We start from the raw sequence: 17,617 nt of genomic DNA on the forward strand, positions 1-17,617 counted from the left end.
TTTCCTTCTGTGTGTTTTGTAGTTTGAGCTCAGATGATGGAATCATTGGAACATTCTGTGTATTATTTACCTCCAGATGAAGACGTATGTGAAGCAAATTCAGACCAGATGAGGGTTTTTTTTTTCTCCTAATCTGGACCACTACACTATGTGTCATTTATACATTGTAGATACAGGAAAACGGGTGAATTGCTTTCTTTGTCTGGAATGGTGGGTTGTTCGTCCTCTCTGAGATCTGCATCTCATTTTGTTTGATGAACTAATTTAGCTACAGATTGCAGAAAAGCACATCAGTGCCTGTAGGATACATCAACTTCTTTTTCTATTTCTGTTTTTTTCCAGCCAAGGTGCCACAAAGGATTTCTGACAGACGTTCGTGCCGTCGTACATATTTGCCAGAGGGGGTCAGGCATGGACCATTTTCTGAGCGCTGAAAATATTATGTTAAAGAGCGGTTAAGCAACTTTTGACCAAACTATCTTTTCCACTTCGCCGTAGTTTAAGACGCAAACTGGAACCAAGGTTGTCTTTTAAAGTATGACATAACACCATCAATAAATTAACGAGTAAAATTAACGAGTGAGGACTTGGAGGTGAAGGGATTTGGGCTGGCAGAGGAGTGTTTGGTTGAGGTTCTTTTTTCCATTTGTTCTTGTTTATTTTGGGCCTGCTCCTGCTGCTGTTCTAGATTGAGATGTCCCTTCATCAGCACTGAATCTTTCTGTCTCCCACCTGGATAATGTCTCCTGTCTTTCAGAATCAAGCTGGTTTTGAACTGGTTGGTCTTTTTTGAGCTGCAAGCATTGTTGACAGTTCCCCTGGCCTACTGACCTTTTTTTCTTTTCTGTGTGGATATATATATATTCATCCCTCCCCCTGAAGTGAACCAAATCTGGGCTGACCAAGGTGGCAGCCAGTCCCAGCCCTGGTGTTTTTAGGCGTTAGCAGCGGTTCGAGCTGTACAGCAAACCCTGCGGGACGAGGTTTGTGAACCAACGCTGGCACAGATTGTTTGGCCGCTTGTCTGTCAGGTTGCGTATCGTGGCGTGGGCTAATTGGTTGGATCTTTGGACGCCAGCTGCTCAGAGATCTTCTGATCCTGTGACCTCTGTTACCATTTGGGGCACCCCTGTGGACATTGACAGTAAACTAGACTAGTCAAGGAACACTGAGTTACTCTACAGAAAGGGACAGACTCTTACTTTCTGAGGAGAATGAGGTTCTTCCACATCTGCTGGACAGTGTTGAGGATGTTCTCGGTGTCTGTGGTGGCCAGTGTGCTTCTGTATGGCCTTTACAGACCCTAACAGACTCAACAAACTCCTCAGCAAAGCCAGTGATGTTGTAGGGGTGGAGCTGGACTCTTTGAACAGAGTTTCAGAGAGGAGGATGTTGGCAAACGTGAAGACCATCCTGGACAAGAAGTACCTTCAGCAATAGACTCATCCTACCAACATGCACCACAGAAGGAGGTCATTCCAGCCTGTGGCCTTCAAACTTTAGAGCCCCTTAACACCTCAGACTCCTTTTTATTTATACGTACCAGCTAACTTCTGTCAATTTTGCAATATTTCATCTCATCTTCCATACCGCTCAATCCTCAGTAGAGTCGCGGGGGTTGCTGGAGCCTGTCCCAGCTGTCATCGGGTGAGAGGCGAGGTACACCCTGGACAGGTCGCCAGCCAATAGCATCGCTAACGCAGACACCTAGGGTCAATTTAGAGTCACCAATCAGCCTAACGAGCATGTCTTTGGAGGTGGAAGGAAACCAGATTACCTGGAGAAAACCCACGCGGACACAGGGAGAACATGCAAACTCCGCCCAGAAAGGCCCGAGCTGGACTCGAACCCAGACCTTCTCTCTATTTGTTTATATTTTCCATGTAGTTTTAAGTTACTTTTTGTTCTATTTGTATTTGACTCCGTCACCTTGCAACTTTCACTTTATGGGAAAATCAGCCACAAAACTATTCCCTTAATCAAGCATTCTGAGTCTGTTTCTGATTCTTTGACTTCCTCTCAGAACTTGGACAGTGATCCTGAGTCTGTCATTGCATGAAGACTGTTAAAAGTGCCTGAAATAAAAGAGAAACAATCACAAATTGATTTAAAAAAAAAAAAAAATGGCCTAAACACTGAAACTTAATACTTCTGCCCTCATCTCCTCTTTTTTGGAGTTTGTGGTCAGAAACACACACATGCAGATGGATGCTATAAGTACTGCTGACAGTCCCGTATACACCCAGTTAATTTGGACCAACTGGGATTTACTGCACATTATCTACACGTCTCATCCATCATCTTCATGACGTCCACAACTTGTTAAAACATGGAGGACAGGTCAGTTCAACTTGTACAAGCTTTGTACGTGACGTGTTCTGACGTGCATGTCAGCATCACTCCACGGATTAATGAAAGAGCAACTCCTTCGTTTTTGTTGATGAGCTGATAAATCTACCCATTAAATCACCATGAGCTTAAGTGTATCTGCTGTCTCAGGCGTACTTTTCAAGTCAGCCCAAACCCCCGATAAACAGAGTGAAAAACCTGTGAGTTACTGCTGAAACACCCAGAAGGTTGAGTCGAGTCTGCGTGAAGGATGAGCTGCGTTAGTCACATTTATTTATCCAGTGATCAAAACGTCACATGAGATTTAGCAGGAGCCATTCAACCGAACTCGGATCTTGAAGAACGAATGGAAAATGTGGACATGGAGCCAGAACTGATTTTTATCCGAGTAAACATGTCAGGATTGTATAAGTGAATGGAAAGAGAAAAGTCTCACCATAAGTTCATCAGCTTTATTTGAAAGAAGACACGTTTATTTATTGGGTTGTAAATTTAAAGAAGACACTGAGAGATTCAACTGTCGTTACGCAAACAGTTATTCGGAGAGAAAATTCAAGCTGATTTGTTAACCGGTATTTGATCCTATTGAGCAATACGATCATAAAAACCTCTGTTATGCGCTACGTCGTGTACTTTTCCAGATCTTCATGGCATCATAGCTGGATGTTGCTCTTTGTTTCTGCAGTCGTCTGCCTTTAATCCGACTGCCTACGTTGTCTGTGCTTCTGGAAGATTTCTCCAGCTTTCTCACCGCCCACCGGACTGCGAGTCCGTCTACGCGTCTCTCTGAAAGCACTTCCAAATGACGAAACAAAATGAAACCGAGGAAAACACATGGAAAAGGTATATTGGGGTTTATTTTTAGGAGATGAGAGAGAAAATGAGAGTCAGCTGACTGGCTGCTCTGTGGCTTGTTACACAATGCCAAACCCCAGTTTTGTTTTGTTTTTTTTAAAAGTGCCACATCTTACTCAAGATATAAGCAACTCACAGTTAATATATGTACATATATATATATGTACACACACACATATATACATATATATTTCAGCTATACACTCCAGCTGAAAGCAGAGCAGCAAATTCCAGGTTTCCTACAAGTATCCGGTTCCCACGGTATCCACATATGGAAAAACAATAGTGTCTTTACCAGGTTTTAACATAAACCTCAGCTGCAGCTAATCAGTGAAGTTGCACTGAATCCTTATTTTCATTGTCTGTAACCACTTTCTTATTCTGTTCATCATCAGTGAATAAATCAGACTGATAGCCCAGCGTTTTTTCTGAAGTCACATGTCATTACTTTCTCTACCAACACATTTCACTTTATGCAGTAATAAAAGACCGGGCTTAAATGCCTCCCTATTTACTATATAGTGCATTATATTACCTTTCCAGGGTTTTATTTGCAGTGGTTCAGTTTATAGCTCTTTTTTCACGGCACTCCAACATATGCCAGGATCACTTATTATATTATATGAACTCGCACTATTGCTGGTAAGGTTCGTCCAAATATTTTCGAAAGCCACAGCCGTGAATGTTCCTTGGTGGTCGCACGACCATGAGAAAAGTTGTGGAGATACCTGTCAGCTGAACCCTTTATTTCCACCAATTTTCCATAACGTCTTATGTCCCACATGGCATTGGACATGTTACTCCCTTGACAAGTCGCCAATAACTCAGGTGTCTATTAACATATGTCTTCAGGTAAAAACTTTCAACTCTGATGAAAAAGGAGAGACATCTTCTTTACTAATTTATTGCACATTATATTTGAAAAAAATTGATCACAAATCTGCGGTTTTCCTTTTCTGCTGAGTCGGTCGCAGGCTTCACAACTGTCACTTTTACACAAAGGCTCCCTGACAGTCAGCCTCAAACAGTCTTGAAGATTTATCTCCCGTGTTTTAACAGTCTCGCTGTCAGCCTCGCGATTAACGACTCCGGCTTTTAACTTCGTCTCTGTGCGACAACACTTCTGAGATGTCAGAAATGGGTGAGTGCGGTAAATATTTGCTTTCTCGCCAAAAGTAGGATGAGAAGATCAATGGCGGCCTGTACAGTGAGCGTAAAGCTAGAACCAGGAGGCGGCTAGCTTAGCTTAGCTTAGCATACAGACTTGAAGCAGTAGTAAAACAGCTAGCTTGGCTTTGTTCAAACGGGGAAAAAATATATATATACATATATCATAACATCAAAACTGTCATCGTCCATCAAATTCAATGAGTGTACAAACATGTTATAGTAATTCAAAGAGCATTCATTTACAAAATGTACAATTTCCAGCGTTTTCCGAACAGACTTGCATGTATAAAACACATGACATGTCGCTGAGCTGCTGAATTTTCCACAGATTTTTGTTTTTCATTGTGTAGAGCTGTAAAAGATGACATCAGAATTGAAAGAGCTGAATGTCAAGGTGACGCCTCCAAAGGTAAAAATACATAATTACTGCGATTTTCTCATTCATTTTGGACACAATTAAACACGGACACGGTGAAAAGGTCATTTTCAGGTTTCCATTTCTGGACTTTTCCACGTCCTAAATGATCAGTAGTTCTCTTGACTGGGGCGCGGAGGCGGGCGTGACGGAGGAGGCGCCCTGCACGGAGGCGGGCCCTGGGGCGGAGGCGGCAGAGAGGCCGTCGGAGACGGGGGCGCGGAGACGGGGCCGGCTGGGGGAAGAGCTCTGTTCGGGGGCGGCGTGTACATGGGAGAGCTGGTGGAGGACGGGGGAGGAGTGGACGGCAGGGGAGGGAGGGTGGAGGTCGGTGAGGGGGGCAGGTTGAAGAGCTGGCTGCCCTCCGACGGACGACGCTGGTAACTATGGGGCAGAGTGTAGACAGGTGTGGAGGGGTGGTTGTAGATGGGGTAGCGAGGGGTGGGGTAGGATTTGCTCCGGGTGAAGTTTATGCACCTGCCCTGTAATCACAAGTCACATGTTTTATTCACTCAGGATTAAAAGATGACCCGTAAACCACAGGTAAATCTGCAATCAACAGCTATGAAAAGTTCCTTAATCTCCTGTTGCACAGCGCATGGCAGGTTTGAAAGGTTCAGCTCTTAGCAGATGGAAAAAGGAAATTCCTCTTTTAGTGTGTGTGTCATGGAAGAAAACAGCATTCCTGCCAGCCCGGCCGCACTGACGCTGGGAGTTAAAGGAGGCAGGCAGCATCGAGACTTAATGACTTTTGCAGACAAGAGCATTCCTCCAGACAATACTGCAGTGTGTTTTTTTTGTTGTTTTTTTTTACCTTTGTCTGCTCACTGCGCACACAGAGAGAGCTGCTATTCATGATCCGAAACATGTTTATTCCACAGGATGTCTTTGTCGTGCAGATTCTATTTATTTTCGTTCTATTGTGTCGTTTGGTCCCAAACCAGAGGAATTTAAAAACTCGCAAAAAGTTGAAATTGTTGGTTCTAGTTAGTTTTATTCATTTCTGTTACAGATTTATTTATTAGGAGGTCGAAGCATCACACCTCAACCTGCTGTCGTTCTGTTAGCGTGCCTCACCTTATCTCCAGGATAGGGCCGCATCACAGACACTCTGTCGTAGCCTTTTCTCAGGAATACACACAGAGCATCCAGCTTGCCCTGCAAAAAAATACATAACAAAAAAGTTTAACAAAAAACTACTTTTTGTGAATAGCCTGATACTATTCTTTTAAAGACAATGAAATATAGCAGTAGTAATGAAAAGAGGTCTTCTGTTGCTTTGTGACTCTGCCAGTGTGTATCCACGTCTCTTGGCATAGTGCACACGATAAAGAGACAGATAAACAAAGAATGTATTTTGTTAGGAATAACACCCGCTCAACAGAATCCAAACCGAGGGGTTAGCTCAGTCCATGTCTGGTTCTTATTACCATCAATCCAGCTGACTAATATGTGAGGAAACAAACTGTATTAACCATTTCCTGGTAAGATGAAATTCACAGAAACATTTCAAATGAAACAGCTTCCAGGCACCATTGTAAGCAAAGAGGCCGGTGTGTTAAATGGTTGTTCTAGGGAACATCTGGAATAGGCGTCATCTGTCGATTACATATGTGATCCAGGCCTTGAAATACATTTACTGGCTATAATACATCTGTGATAAATGAGGAAGGCCATGAAGTACGTTCAAAAGTTCATGAAAAACAAATCAGAACTCAAAAAGTGAGTGACTGGTGCACCTTGATGGGAGAGTACCACTTCTGGGGACGGTTAGATTTGTGCATGTGGTAATAAGGCCGTACTGGAGGGGGATCAAACTCCTGCTCGGGCATCACAACTCGAGCATTTTTAGCTTTTTCCAGTTTGGCTCCTTCTTCAGTCGAGCCTTTATCTCCCCAACGAACCTAAACAGAAACACAAGCTTTAAGAACTGCAATGAGCTGCAATCAGTGACAAGTAGGAGGCAATTAGCTGATAGATCAACCACAACATTTGGTTATATTTCCAGCGTAACGTGAAAGTATTTTATTTTACAGGCAGGTCATGTAAGTAAAATACTTGAAATCCACGCACACAAGTCATTGACGTGAGGGAACTAATTAAAAAGTCATGATCCTCAGGAAGTCTACAGTACGTTAGCTATTTTAGCAGATGACTGCGGGCTAAAGCAATATAGCTAAATCCACTGGCTCCACAATCTATCCACACTCTCGATCAATCCAGTCCCGCAATAGATCTGTTTCCTCCATTTACTAATTCTGTAGCCTGGATTTTCACGTTAAAACGGCACAAAATGAGAGTTTAAGCTGTGCTTTCCCCTGATTTGTCTTTGCTCTAACCTCCAGTAGTTCAAATGATCAAATGTTAGCATTCTAACATGCTAATATTTAAGATACTGCTCAGCTTTTAACAGATTAATACTGTCAGAGAGCTGCTAGCGAGGCCTGTTACAGTATGTCAGATGTTGTAATTCTGAGCTAACAAGATAATTTATTCATGTCAGCACGCAGTGAAGTTGGATACCACCACATTCAGGAGACTCCCATTTTACCCATGTCCATACATCTGCATTACATGAATGCATCTGTTGTACATTATGTTAATCTATGTCAGCGTTCTTCATTATTTTAGTTTTTTTTTTTCATAGAAAACACTTCTCTTTCCTTTGACATTCATTTGTTTGTAGCATGTTTGCATTTGTTTTAATCAAAGCCAGTCAGCTCTAATCCGCAAGAAGAAACAAAGGCTGGCTCCTACGCTTCGGAGTTTAACTTTGTCGATTTATGACACAAGCTTCACATTTGGGATTTTTCCTTAACCTCAGCAAAAAAAAAAACATAGACTTTTGAACGACGACAAAACAGAATCACAAACCTATCATTGTTTGCCAGGTCAGATTTAAAAAAAAAAAAAAAAGTCTTACCTAAAGTTTTATTTATTTATTTTATATTATATTTTTTTTACCGTGTCCGATCAGTAGGTCATTGAATAAGCTAAAATGTCAAGAACGATCCAGCACATCAAGAGTGAAACCACTGCTGTCAAAGTAACCTTGGAAGTTCATTAGTCAAATTCACTCCCTCGCAGCTGCCACAGACAAGCCATGAGGGCTTTGACTTGGCAGTAAAAGCAAATAAATGACGGCGTGCATATTTTCCATAGCTGTGTTTGGAAGCGGCGCAGCTTTCGACTCAAGTCCACAGAGCGAAGTGAAGGCACTTCACTCAGACCGGATCACTTCTGTCACTTTGACCTTATCCTCCAAGAAAACAAACGCACACCTCGCTCCTCTTGATCCGAGGATGTCTCAGTTTAATTCACAGCGTTCCCCTCCAACAAACTGCAGATATCAAATATCAAATATCAGCCTGCCTCTTCTTATTCCCCTGCAGTATTAACTCCCTGCCGCCAGAATTTTTCTCGCCACTGGTGTTTCTCAGAAACGGGAATTAAGATCACTCACTGTTATTTTTTTTTCTCAAACCGCAAAATCCAAGCCTCACAGCCTCAAACAAATCATGCAAGCTCAGAGCCTTATAACCGCTATGAATCCACCAAGTATTTCTGCTGCCCTTGCAGTTTTGCCGTCCAGATGGCTTCACGTTAACTCTCTCTGGCTCTCAGGGCGAGTCACAAACGAGTGACTCAGCCTCGTCCAGCATGGACTTGCGCGCTCATCTCTTCTCAGGGATGAGCTGCTTCCTGCCTCCCTTTGTGTTCCTGGTGCACTGCTGTCTGATCTCGTTCCCGTCCCTCAGCGTTTAGTTTCAACTAGCCGAGTGCTGCTGGAGCTGCCACGTGTTTCATCTGTGAACCTGAGACCGGCTGACACGAGGTTTGACTTAATTTGAATCTAATTTAATGAGATTTCATGTAATCGAAGGCAGCAGCGTTTAGTCTCGGTGATGCAAGGGAGGAAGCGCTGGTGATAGTGGTGATTACGGCAGCTGCTAAACACACTGAACATTTGTTTAGAGTTTTAGGTCAAGGTTTTTTCGGGAATTTAAGCCAAAATGAAAGTGGATGTAAAATATACGCCCCACTTCCACTCCTAAATTTATTTTTCTAAACTCATTCCTGTTAAGGAATCTCAGTGGGGTAATGATCATGCTTTTCTACCGTACTATAAGCTATCTTGGTGTTAATTGTGTTTTTGCAATGGTCTTTTTTCCAAATTTGTCTTGAACTCGAGACTAAAAGATGAAAACATCTCAATAATATTATTATCTTCAAGTTCAACACTGAGGATTTGTATATTTAAACACACGTCCTTATATTGTACACTATGAATATTTGTTGTACTGGACAATAATGTTCAGTGCTTTTGCATTATTTATTTCTCTCCAGGTTACCTCCATTCTCTTGATGCCGCCGACTCCACGGCCCCCGTAGTACGACGCATCAACAGTGGGCCACCTCTTCTTTGGAAAACCATCTTCATCATCCTACAGAAAACAAATTTATTAATTTCTTTGCATTGCGCTTGTGGAAAAAACACAAATTGAACTAATTCCTTGAATTAATGTAACCACTTACAGAGATATCGTCTATTACTGGAGGAGGTGGCTCGTGAATGACCTGCCAGCATGAAGAAGGTAGTAGTAGTTAATAGCCTAATATCTTCTATGAGTCTGTGATTTATTCAGTAAGAGCACACATGATATATGCAATAAAAATAAGTTGTTTAGTTCTTTTGTCTTCCTGCGTCATACCACGGTGCAGCAGAGAGGCCAGAACCACCACAGCAGGGCAATGGTGAGCAGGAGCAGCAGGATGAGCAGAGCTATGGCCACAAACGTCCCATCAGACTGGAAGAAAATGTGCAGATTAGACATATGTCACTTGCAATCTCTAACAGAGAACTTAATTACCTAAATGTATGTAAGTTTCAGTCTAAAACAAACACAGAAAAAAAAGTTAAAATGCAGAGAACAATATTGTTTAGTTTTTATCTTGTCATATTAACCTCCTGAGACCCTGCGTCCTCATATGGGGACATTGAGTTTTAGGTTTTATGCGCTTATTCTGCTTCATTTAAACCTGTTGTCCTTGTTAGTGGGCACTTTAGTTGCTTTTGCTTTGCTACCACTTTAGAGTGGTAGCAAAGGGTTAATACACTGGTTGGTAAAAACGTGATAGTGGGTGTTTCATTGGATTCACTCTGCAGATGATCACAGGACAAAAGTGGACAAGGAACAAAACCCCAACAAATTCTAAAGTTAAAACGTATTTGTTTATGCTTATTAACGTTTCTGGTTTGATATGACCCACAAATGTAGCAAATTTTATCATTACCAACGAGCTACAACCTCACTCATTAGCAAGTACTCGTTTGAGGACATTGGAACTTCTTTGTTCGCAATTCTGGTTTTGCTCAGCCACGTAGTTATTAAAATAAACTGTTTTATATTTTGTCACACATTGGTGGCTTTATTATAATATAAATAATGAATTATCCCAGTGTCCACATATGAGGACGTTGTTTTATTTTTTTCAATGAAAACTACTACTTTCTCTTGAAAGATGACGCTTAGTTTTCATACTTCTTGGGTCCTACTGATCCCGTTACCAATTAAAAATGCATAGCAAATAAAAGCTCGGGTGTCAGGAGGTTAATGCCTCTAATGAAATGCAGCCCACTGTGGCAGAGGGTCAAGCTGACATGTGTGTGAAAGGACACGTGGAAGTTTAGAAACAGCTGATTCGTACCAGAAAAAAAGGGTGACACATTATCCGTAATGCTACAAATGTGTATGAGGCCCAGCAGTGTAATAATATGTGCATGATTTACAAATTTGCACACAGTGTTATCACTGATGTTTGTTGTGCACTTTTAGCCATGAAGTAATGCAGGAGTTATTCGTTTATTGGCCACCTCTGGGTTCACACTGAACTTACGCAAGTGACTGCTGTAATCGTGACGGAGCTCGATATGAAGCTGAGGCCGTTATTCATGCTGACGTGGAGCGTGGCGGACCTGTGGGAAACGGCAGGAGAGCTCAAACTTCAGCTGATACATTCAGACAATTCAGATCCTCAATGAAAAATAACGTTTGTTGTTTTCATTTGAAGTTAAAACGTTGCACACCATGCTCTGTGTGAAGCAAAATGCTCACAGTATCATGACAAAGTGCCATGTCACGTTTCTATGTGTGCTTTACTAAAAAGCTGCTGAGTCTAGACATCCTCGTGTGTGAACAAAACTCACGTTCCCTCTTTTTCCAGAACAGGAGCTGGGCACAAAAGGTAGGTATCTTTCACCACCAAAGGCCTTTTCACTGTGGAAAAAGAATTAAGATGACATTCAAGACTGTGTGCAGTAAGTCAGTGATGAAAGGGAACGCGGTGATGCAAAGGAAAAGCATGTGCTTCACTTTTCTCTGCAAGCTGAAACTTCTGAATATTCAAGCCTCAAAATATTTCTTCTTTTTTCTTTGTAGCTATTAAATTCCTGCACTTCCTCTCTGTATGGAAAATGAAGCAAATGAGGGAGGGCTGTGGTTTATTTACCCTGGCTGAGTGAGTGTCTAGTGCGTGCGCAAAGACAGCGCTCGCCCCTGATGAGATCCACACACCTCACCCCCCACCCCACCCCTTAGACATCTGAGAAGCGCTGAACGTTGTACCAGCTGATTCGGAGCAGAGGAAGATGGTGCTGATGGTTTTTGAGCCCATTAAGAGCCGCTGTCCCCTGCCCATACCTTCTCAGGAGGCCAAAAAAAACAAGGCACGGTAATGGCTGCTGAGAGCGATTCCAAAGCCTAATCTTCTGTCGATCGCATTACATTATACGTAATGTTGAGCACAGATAATTACTCACTTGCACAGCTTACTCACATACTGTATGCATTAAAATTCTTTGCTGCACAAACACTGAAAGATGTGATATAGACTAAGAGGAGACTTTCACAGATTTCTCCGCTAAGCTAACGGGCCGCTGCACATAGCTCCAAAATGACAACGTAAGTCATTTAAGTGCATCTACGTCCACAATCCAAAGGGTTTGCTTACAGGTTCCCGAATTGCGTACAAAAGCCTTAGAAAGGTGCCATGACAAGATGTTTGTAAACCATTTTACAGAGATACAGAGCAAGGTTAGCATTCACTGGAAGCTGTGAGTCCAGACTTCGCTCTGTTTTTGATCTGTTTTTGGTCTTGAGCAACTCGAGGTAAACATCCAGCTAAGCACTTCGCTATAGTGAGCTGCCAGTTTTGCCTGACTGCCTGCTGGTTGTTTATTGGCATGTAACAAAACACTGGGTAAAAATGCGGGAAGTAAAACCGAAACAATGAAAGACGCAATAAAAACTCCGTAGATCCGAGAACTGCAGAATTTTCTAATGAACTGGTTAACTCAATAAGCCTTTTATAATCGTTTCAGGCACCATCTGGGCTCCATTGACTATTCATCCTACTATTACCTAAGAAGGAACCTTGTTCCACTTCTGGCCACCAAAGTCAAACAGCCCTGACTATTGTGGACATCCTAGACATCCTGAGCGTTCATACTCTCCCTCCTGTTCACACCTCGATATTGAATCTGTCTCTCCATTAAACCTGTGAACGGTCGGAGTCAGTTCTAGTCTTAGATGCCATAGCAGCCACGCACTTACTCAAAGTAACTGTGTCATTGATGCGGAAGCTGCAGAGAACTTTCTGTACATCTCGGGCGTGAAGGAAACCATTCCCCTTGACCACCACCTGGAAGGATTCTGGAGTGGGATTAAACATTTTGATTATTTTTCCTTGCTGTAGTAGACGTGTACAGTATATTTTAGACAAGGCATGGACCTGTGCCTCTGTGTAAATCCAAACTAAATGATCAAATCTTCTGAGGTTTCATTCCATGTCTGTGTTTTTTACCTCCTTCGCAGATGCTGGAAGGCTCTACGGCCAGGATCTCAATGCATGATCTCTTCAGGATCTGAAATTGAAAAATAATGATATTAGAAGATGAACTAATGGTACGGTGGATTGAATTACGCTGAGATGAATGTAACGCCGTACCGAATCAATGACCCCTTGCAGCGCTTGAAATCCATCGTTCACGGGAAACACGTGGTCCTTACTGTCAGCTATTGTCGAAAGCTGCACAGGAACAGGAGCCAAATGGTGAACTGATTGTTTAGACGTGAGTGGTCGGCGCATTTTTAAGTGGAACTGACCGACTCACCTGGGTTTCATTGAAGTCTTTTACTCCCACACAGTAGACGGTAGCTCCCAGCTGCCGCGCTCTGCCGGCCTGATCGCGACAAACATCCAGTCACATGATGAACAGAGACTGAGTCATGATAGTAAGAAAATTACTGCTGCATGGAACCTTAAAATGATATGTTACCGCTCCTCATTGCATCGGGGATGTCACTGCTAATGAACGCTACTCACAAAGAACACTACGGGAAGTCTTTCCTGCCTCAAGCCATACAACTGTTCAATTCCTCATCTAGCAGGCTTTTTCCTATAGAATATGTCATGTTATATAGTCTGTATGGTGTTGACTGCCTGTACATTGCTGCTGCAGCTATCTAATTCCATGAATGAAAAGAGAAAGTGACTACAACCACAACAAACTGAAACCTTTCTTAATATGTTTCTATTTAACTGTAGTGCATAAACTTGGTCCAAAAATTATCTGTAGTTCTATTATGTTCATGCAATAATACTTGGCATTATCATTATCATTGTTGGCTTAAACTGCAGGTTCTCATGTCTCCTGTGTCTATGTGAATATGCAGGCATGTCTAACACATTTGTATGGGAAGTTTCCTGGTTTTAGTTGGTCTTTGTAGTTACATAGACCAAGTACAATTGAGTGGGCATTGGTAGCATGCAGGTAAACAGGCTGGTCATTGCTGTCTGCTAGCAAGCAAACGTGTCAGGCAAATCTTCAACAAAGCCTATGTAGTGGTTATATCCTGTAGTATGAACTGACTGGACTAAGTCAGTCTGTGAACAACGGCCAGCACAAAGACGAGATATCGCTGCATATCAATTGTCTTATTAGAAGTAATCTGCCATCCAGATATCCACTGGTTACATTGGCCCTTGCTCCTCGGAGGCTAAGCCATCGTACGACATCTGATCTTACCTCTCTTTGTGCCAGGTCGAACTGATTTTCTCTCAGGTCGCCGTCTGTCAGAGCAATGATAACACTGGCCGTCCTGTAATCTAAGAGACAGAAAAACAAGTCATTTCCATCTAGCAGAATCAATTGCGACTTTTTTTTTTGGTTTGGTTCATTCGGATAAACATTTTCAACGTAATTGTGATGGAGTAAGCAGCCGTGTCCCTGGTATTATTTCATTCTTTGTGTCATGATTCTACCATATGCTTGAATTATGAGGAATGTGAGTTTTTTTAATGACTGGGCAAAGACTCCCCCAGCCTGATTAAGTGTTAAAAAGGAAAATGTTCTACTCACCATGTCCCGTCCCATAGTATATTTGCTCGCTGGCCTGAGAGAGAAGTTTTAAGGCGTCAGTGGCAATAAACTTAAATAGGCCTCAGTTAAGAGAGTCAGCTGCCATATACTGTTGGGCAGGGTCCGTTTTCCATCGACTTAACAGATGACTTACTCTTTGAAATCCTCTGTGCATGAAGGTGTCTCCGCCTGGATGGACCATGCGTAGCTCCTCCAGTCCTGCCCGTATTAGTTCCCTGACCATTCACATATTTCAGAGAACAAAAAGATATTGATCACAACACTTGAGGTTAGACATAAAATGCTAAATACTAAATCCTTGGGGAGTGTCTTTGTGTGAGCGCCACCTGTCTTCCGTCAGCGCCATGAGAGTCCGTCCTTCCGTCGAAAACACAATAAAAGACATACGTAGCTGAGGACTGGAAAAGAGCAGGGGCGATGACAGTTATGATTTGCAATGAATTATTCAGTTTGAATGCTTTCAATCCCGACTGTTTCTGCGCAGACGTACCTGATGAACTTGTGGGCCAGGTGATCGACAAAGTAATAGATCTCATTCCAGTAATGTTGGACACTGCCAGACCTGAGAAGACAATGTGACAAGTACGTTCAAGTCAGTGACACCGAGCTAAGTTACGCACTTGACATTTAAAGGATATTTTCATTTTAATGCAGCTGTTTCCCTGTATTTATTACTTGTGCTGCTTGTTGTGACTGGTAAACTGATCATGCATGAAAAAAAAAAAAACATGGTGTATTCCTTTCAAGCTCGGCTGTGTACCATCTGATCAAGGACTCAATATTGTGCACCGTATCAACATGAAATAGGGCCGTTCTACAGACTATCAGTGAATCTGCTGAGTGATTTGACACCGGAAAACTGAATTAATGTCCGTCACAGGATCTCAGAGCACAAAGCAACAGAGCAGAGGAAATGTTTACACTTGAGAAGCTGCAATCAATGATTTATTTGAATTCCTAATGGAATTTCAAGCTAGTTGTCTTTAATTAACTAATAGTTTCAGCTCTAATTTAATACAAAAAAAGAAAAACTACTGAAGAAAAGTTACAATTAACACACCAGTGGCAGTATTTAATTATTTAGTTGGTGTATCATTTTGTGCCCTGAGCTGTTTGCATCTCTTATGTCATTTACAAGTGATTGGTGTAATTGAACTTTTTTTTTCTTTCTAGCTACGTATGCTGTTTCCATGTACTTTCATCATTAGGTGCCAAACAGCAACTTCAGTGCCACGCGATTCAGTCATGATTTTTCTTCTACGTCTAGGATTTTGCAACAGGTGCAGACTCAACAAAACAATGCACTTATGTAAGCGGGGGTCAGTAATTAAAGGGGATCAAGGTGCAAATATATACGAGCTCTGTTGCCTCTTCCCACACTGCGCTCCCCCTCCTCTCCCGCCTCCCTTATGTTTTCATTTATCCTTGTGATGTGAGTCCCGGTGCAGAGAAAGCCAAAAAAAAAAAAAAGAAAAGACTTGGGATCTTTGGAACATCTGGCTCTAATGGAGAAAGGGTCCAGACCGAAAGCGCAGAGAGCTGCTGCGGTGGGGACTCGATGTGGGCTGCTTCTGTCAGTGAAGTGTGGCCACGGTTTGACAATAGGAGTCCCTGCAGGGCACTTTATAATGCGAGCAAATGTGTTGCAAATGAAGATGTCATGAGCGCACTGGATTCCCAGAACTCTCAGAAAGCCGTTAATATAGAAGGAGTTTAGGAAAACAGCCACCTTAACGTGACCTGACAGTTTAATGGACTGTGTAATTTAACCCTTATGTTAGCTAGCGTGGCATTCATACTAGTTTTTGTTCTATATAATGACCTAGTGTTGCAATTACATTTACCAAGTTTATTGATCTTGCATTCAAAAAATAACACATCCAGAGACTCTAGGTTAGATTTCGTGAAGCTCTAAAGACATTTTAAATAGTAGCTCAGACTACTAATAATTGTTCCTTGCAGCCTTGGTTTGTTTTGGATCACTATCACAGTTAATTTGACAAATGACATGTTTTCATTGGTTTACTCCTCGCTTTCAAAAATAAACATCACATTGTGCACACGTGTGTGCCAGCAACGTTACAGAGTTATATTTAACCGATTGTCTGCTAATTTTAAAACACAGCAATGAGAATTATTCAAGCAAATAGCAGCTTTTGACGCCTCATTGTGAACGATGATTGCACCTGCGCCTTCAAAGCAAAACCCAGGTGAGTCACTCGCCTAGGGATCAAGCAAAAGTTGAACTCACTCACTTGTCCAAAACAAAGTAAAGGTCAAATCCTCCGTAGCAGGACGAGCCTGCCTCCCTCCTCTCGTAGATCTGTGCGGCGCTGCCGGCCGCCAGGACCACCACCACCAGTGTGCTCAGTTCCAGGCCGAGCAGGACCTGCCTGCACCAGCTCCGGGACATCACCTCAAATTTAAGACAACGCTCAGCTTGGGAGTGGGTAAACATGAATAATAATCTCCAGTTGTAATTTTTCTTTTGACTTCTTCCTCACAGTGCAGTGATGTAGTCAGCCATGCCGTGCAGCAGACCGCTCTCCAAGGCATGAAGTCTCTCTCTGGATCAGTGTCCCCTCTCCTCAGCAGCAGATGTGTGCTGGCAGAGGAGGAGTGAAGTTGGTGGGACTGAGTCTACGACTACCTCTCCCCCCACACTCTTTTTTTTGTTGTTGTTGGACTTCACTCAATACTTTATTTTTTGCACAGCTTAAAAAACAACCACAAGCAACGGCTGGGTGATTTAATGCTCCTGTCATCTGTTGTCTCAATGAATTTTTCTCGTGTTTTTCTTTATTTTGTTCTTTTACTTCTGTTGGAGACTTTAATCATCAGTGCCACTTAGTGGCAAATGCAAACGACTATACATCAAACTTAAGAGAACTTCACTTCTATTTAAACGGAAAACAAAGTGTTGCATATATGTGTGTGTGTGGAAGTGGATACTTTAAATATCTCATAACTCCCATGTTGATTAAGAATCCAATAGAAAAAAAAATAGAAAAAAAAGAAGGTTGCTTTCTTTGTAATTTAAAGCTGCATTATTGCTGAATGTTTGTCTCCCCCTTCTGGCAGTGAGAGCAATTACAGAAATGGTATTGATGGGTGTCTTTTTTTTTTTTTTTTTAAATCTCATTTGAATTGGGGCGTGAATTACATATATAATGTTTGTCAGTTTTAAAAAATAAATAAATAAAAAATTAGAAAGTCAAGAAAAGCACGCCCTGTCATGATTAAAGAGGACGGACTCACAAAAGTCACTTGAAATCATGATAACTTTCTCAATCCACAAAGCGCCCACTTCAAATAAAAAAAATGTAACTTGTTTGAGACATTCAAGATTTGATTTTAGCTTAACCCTTTGACTTCCACACTAACAA

At 42.1% G+C, this 17,617-nt stretch overlaps 1 protein-coding gene across 1 annotated transcript; it reads right to left on the reverse strand.

The window, feature by feature from the left end:
• Positions 1–4,092: 4,092 nt before the first annotated feature.
• antxr1b (ANTXR cell adhesion molecule 1b) lies at positions 4,093–17,107 on the reverse strand. Its single transcript, XM_047570716.1, has 18 exons — positions 16,487–17,107; positions 14,722–14,793; positions 14,558–14,629; positions 14,365–14,446; positions 14,211–14,244; positions 13,878–13,957; positions 12,963–13,031; positions 12,797–12,877; positions 12,653–12,713; positions 12,403–12,501; positions 10,998–11,067; positions 10,688–10,766; positions 9,502–9,597; positions 9,326–9,367; positions 9,142–9,234; positions 6,529–6,693; positions 5,867–5,947; positions 4,093–5,271 (listed from the first exon to the last, which is right to left on the reverse strand). The coding sequence occupies exons 1-18, from the start codon at positions 16,687–16,689 to the stop codon at positions 4,900–4,902; spliced, it is 1,851 nt and encodes a 616-aa protein (XP_047426672.1). The 5' UTR covers positions 16,690–17,107; the 3' UTR covers positions 4,093–4,899.
• Positions 17,108–17,617: the final 510 nt, after the last annotated feature.

Source organism: Mugil cephalus, chromosome 19 (assembly GCF_022458985.1).
Source record: "Mugil cephalus isolate CIBA_MC_2020 chromosome 19, CIBA_Mcephalus_1.1, whole genome shotgun sequence".
In the NCBI taxonomy this organism is placed as follows: domain Eukaryota; kingdom Metazoa; phylum Chordata; class Actinopteri; order Mugiliformes; family Mugilidae; genus Mugil; species Mugil cephalus.